The sequence below is a fragment of the Tinamus guttatus genome, unplaced genomic scaffold (genome assembly GCF_059628265.1).
Source record: "Tinamus guttatus ecotype Peru unplaced genomic scaffold, ASM5962826v1 Tinamus_guttatus_pri_ptg000023l, whole genome shotgun sequence".
Classification (NCBI taxonomy): Eukaryota; Metazoa; Chordata; class Aves; order Tinamiformes; family Tinamidae; genus Tinamus; species Tinamus guttatus.
The window spans coordinates 2390842-2392906 of NW_028288557.1; the positions used below are offsets into that span (position 1 = coordinate 2390842).

Genomic DNA, 2065 nt, shown 5'->3' on the forward strand with positions numbered 1-2065 from the left:
CTGACTCAGCGCAGCCACCCCTGAGTCACCCGCTGTGTCCTGAAATTAGAGGTAACCAGAGCTCGCGGGGCACCCGCGGGGTTGCTGCTTCCTGAGGACACCAGCAAAACCTAGAAGTATTTTGAAAGCAGGGAGGGCAGCATCGAGTAGAAAGGTTTTATTAGAAAAGTAAAAAAAAAAAAAAAAAGGAACAACCAGCACAATTGCATAGAAAGTTTTGCACTTGAACATCAAGTGAACTAGTGTAAACCGTGGTGCCGGGGGCTTTGCGAGGGGTCCTGCCCTCGGCCCCGGCGCGCACCCCTCGCCCGCCAGTGTCCCAGTCCAAGACACAGCCGGATGTCGGGCCCCCCGTGCCGGGGTGTCCCATCGTAGCTGCCCGTGTGTCAGTAGTGGAGTCTCCATCTCGCATCCCGCTTCCGTCGCGCCTTCGCCTCAGCCGGCGCTCACCCAGCCCCAAAACCAGGAGGAGGGCAGGGAGGGGGCTGCGGCACCTCCACCCAGAGCCTCAACTACAGGGAGCTGCCGCACTCCAGCTGCCTGCCAGGTGGGTTGTCTTTTTTGTGATTTTTTTTCTTTTTTCTTTTACTTTTTTTTGTCCTTTTTTTCCCTTCCTTTTCTCACCAGCTGCTCCTTGGCAAGCCCTGGGAGCATCAGCACTCCTCGATGAGCAGCTGCTCAGAGCTGTAGAGCTTCTTCTTGATGACCCTGAAGCCCGGGGCAAGCTTGAGCGCCTGGCCGAACGCGGGCGCCAAGGCGGGCGCCGCCGCCAGCAGCCCCTGGATCTTGGGCCAGAGGCGCGAGTCCAGGCGCAGCACGAGCGTGAGCTGGAAGGTGGGCACCACGGCGGGATCCACGGCGATGTGGCCCACGTCGTGGCAGGCCCGGCCGCGCTCCACGCACAGGTCGAGCAGGGCGCCGCGCAGCCCGCAGGGCTCGCTGCACGCCAGCCGCAGCAGCTCCGTCCGCACCTGCGCCGCCAGCGGCTCCGGCATGAGGAGGCGGCAGCAGCGCTTGGCGCCCAGCGGCGCCTGCCCCAGCGTGGCCCGCACCACGTCCAGGAGGTGGGTGCACAGCAGCTCGTCCTCGGGGTCGTGCAGCAGCTCCAGGTCCGGCAGGGAGGCCTCAGCCGAGGACTCAGCATCTGCAGGGAGGCAGCGGCCGCGCACATCAGTGCCCGGCACCCACCGGGGGATCATGGGGCTGGGGGCACCTGATGGTCACACAGGGCCCTTTGTGGGGCCCCTGCTGCGCTGTGGCAAATCCCCCCCATCTGTGGGGACCTTCTCTGGGAGGCATATCCCTCAAGGGGGCCTCTTGGGGACCACCTGCAGCTGCCAGGGACCTTATTTGGGACACATATCCCTCGAGGAACCCTCCTGGGGAGGGTGGGGGGGGGTCCCCTCAATCCATTTGGGACCTTATGTGGGACACACATCCCTTAGGGAACCTCTTGAGGCCCCCTCCCCAATCCATTGGGGACCTTGCATGGACACACATCCCTAAGGAGACCCCCTCTATCCACTCGGGACATTCTCTGGGACCCCCCCCCCCCCAGTCTCCCAGAAGGACCTTTTGGAAGACCCCACTCACCCAATGGGGACCTCTTTGGAGACTCCCATTTCTCAGGGGGATCTCTTGTAGCGCCCCCCCCCCGCCCCCGAGGGACCTCCTGGGAGCCACCCCATCCCCTGGGCGACCCCACGCCAGCCCACAAGCACGTTCCCCGCGGTCGCCACTCACCTCCCTCGGAGCCCGAGGCGCTGCCCAGCGACTCGCAGTCGGAGCCCTCCAGCCGGCGCCGCTCTCCGCCCGCCACCCGCTCCCACAGGCCCGGCATGGCGCCCGCCGCGGCGCCCGCTCCGCGCCCGCCTCACACTGCCCCGTGCCCCCGCCGCACCCCTCCCTATATAGCGGCGGCCCGCGCGGCCCCGCCCCCCGGCCCCCGCGCCCGCCAATGGCAGCGCGCGGCACGTCCGCGGCGTCTCTCCTGCCCGGCGACAGCGCGAGGCCACGCCCCCCGCTCCCCCCCCCCGCTGCGCGCCCCCGCGCCGCCCCCCCCCGC

The 2065-nt window shown here is 67.0% G+C and overlaps 1 protein-coding gene across 1 annotated transcript; it reads right to left on the reverse strand.

Annotated features, from left to right (window-relative positions):
- Positions 1-616: 616 nt before the first annotated feature.
- DDIT4 (DNA damage inducible transcript 4) lies at positions 617-1864 on the reverse strand. The gene is made up of 2 exons (XM_088525371.1): positions 1744-1864; positions 617-1144 (listed from the first exon to the last, which is right to left on the reverse strand). Exons 1-2 carry the CDS (start codon positions 1838-1840, stop codon positions 654-656), a joined length of 588 nt encoding a protein of 195 aa, XP_088381497.1. The 5' UTR covers positions 1841-1864; the 3' UTR covers positions 617-653.
- Positions 1865-2065: the final 201 nt, after the last annotated feature.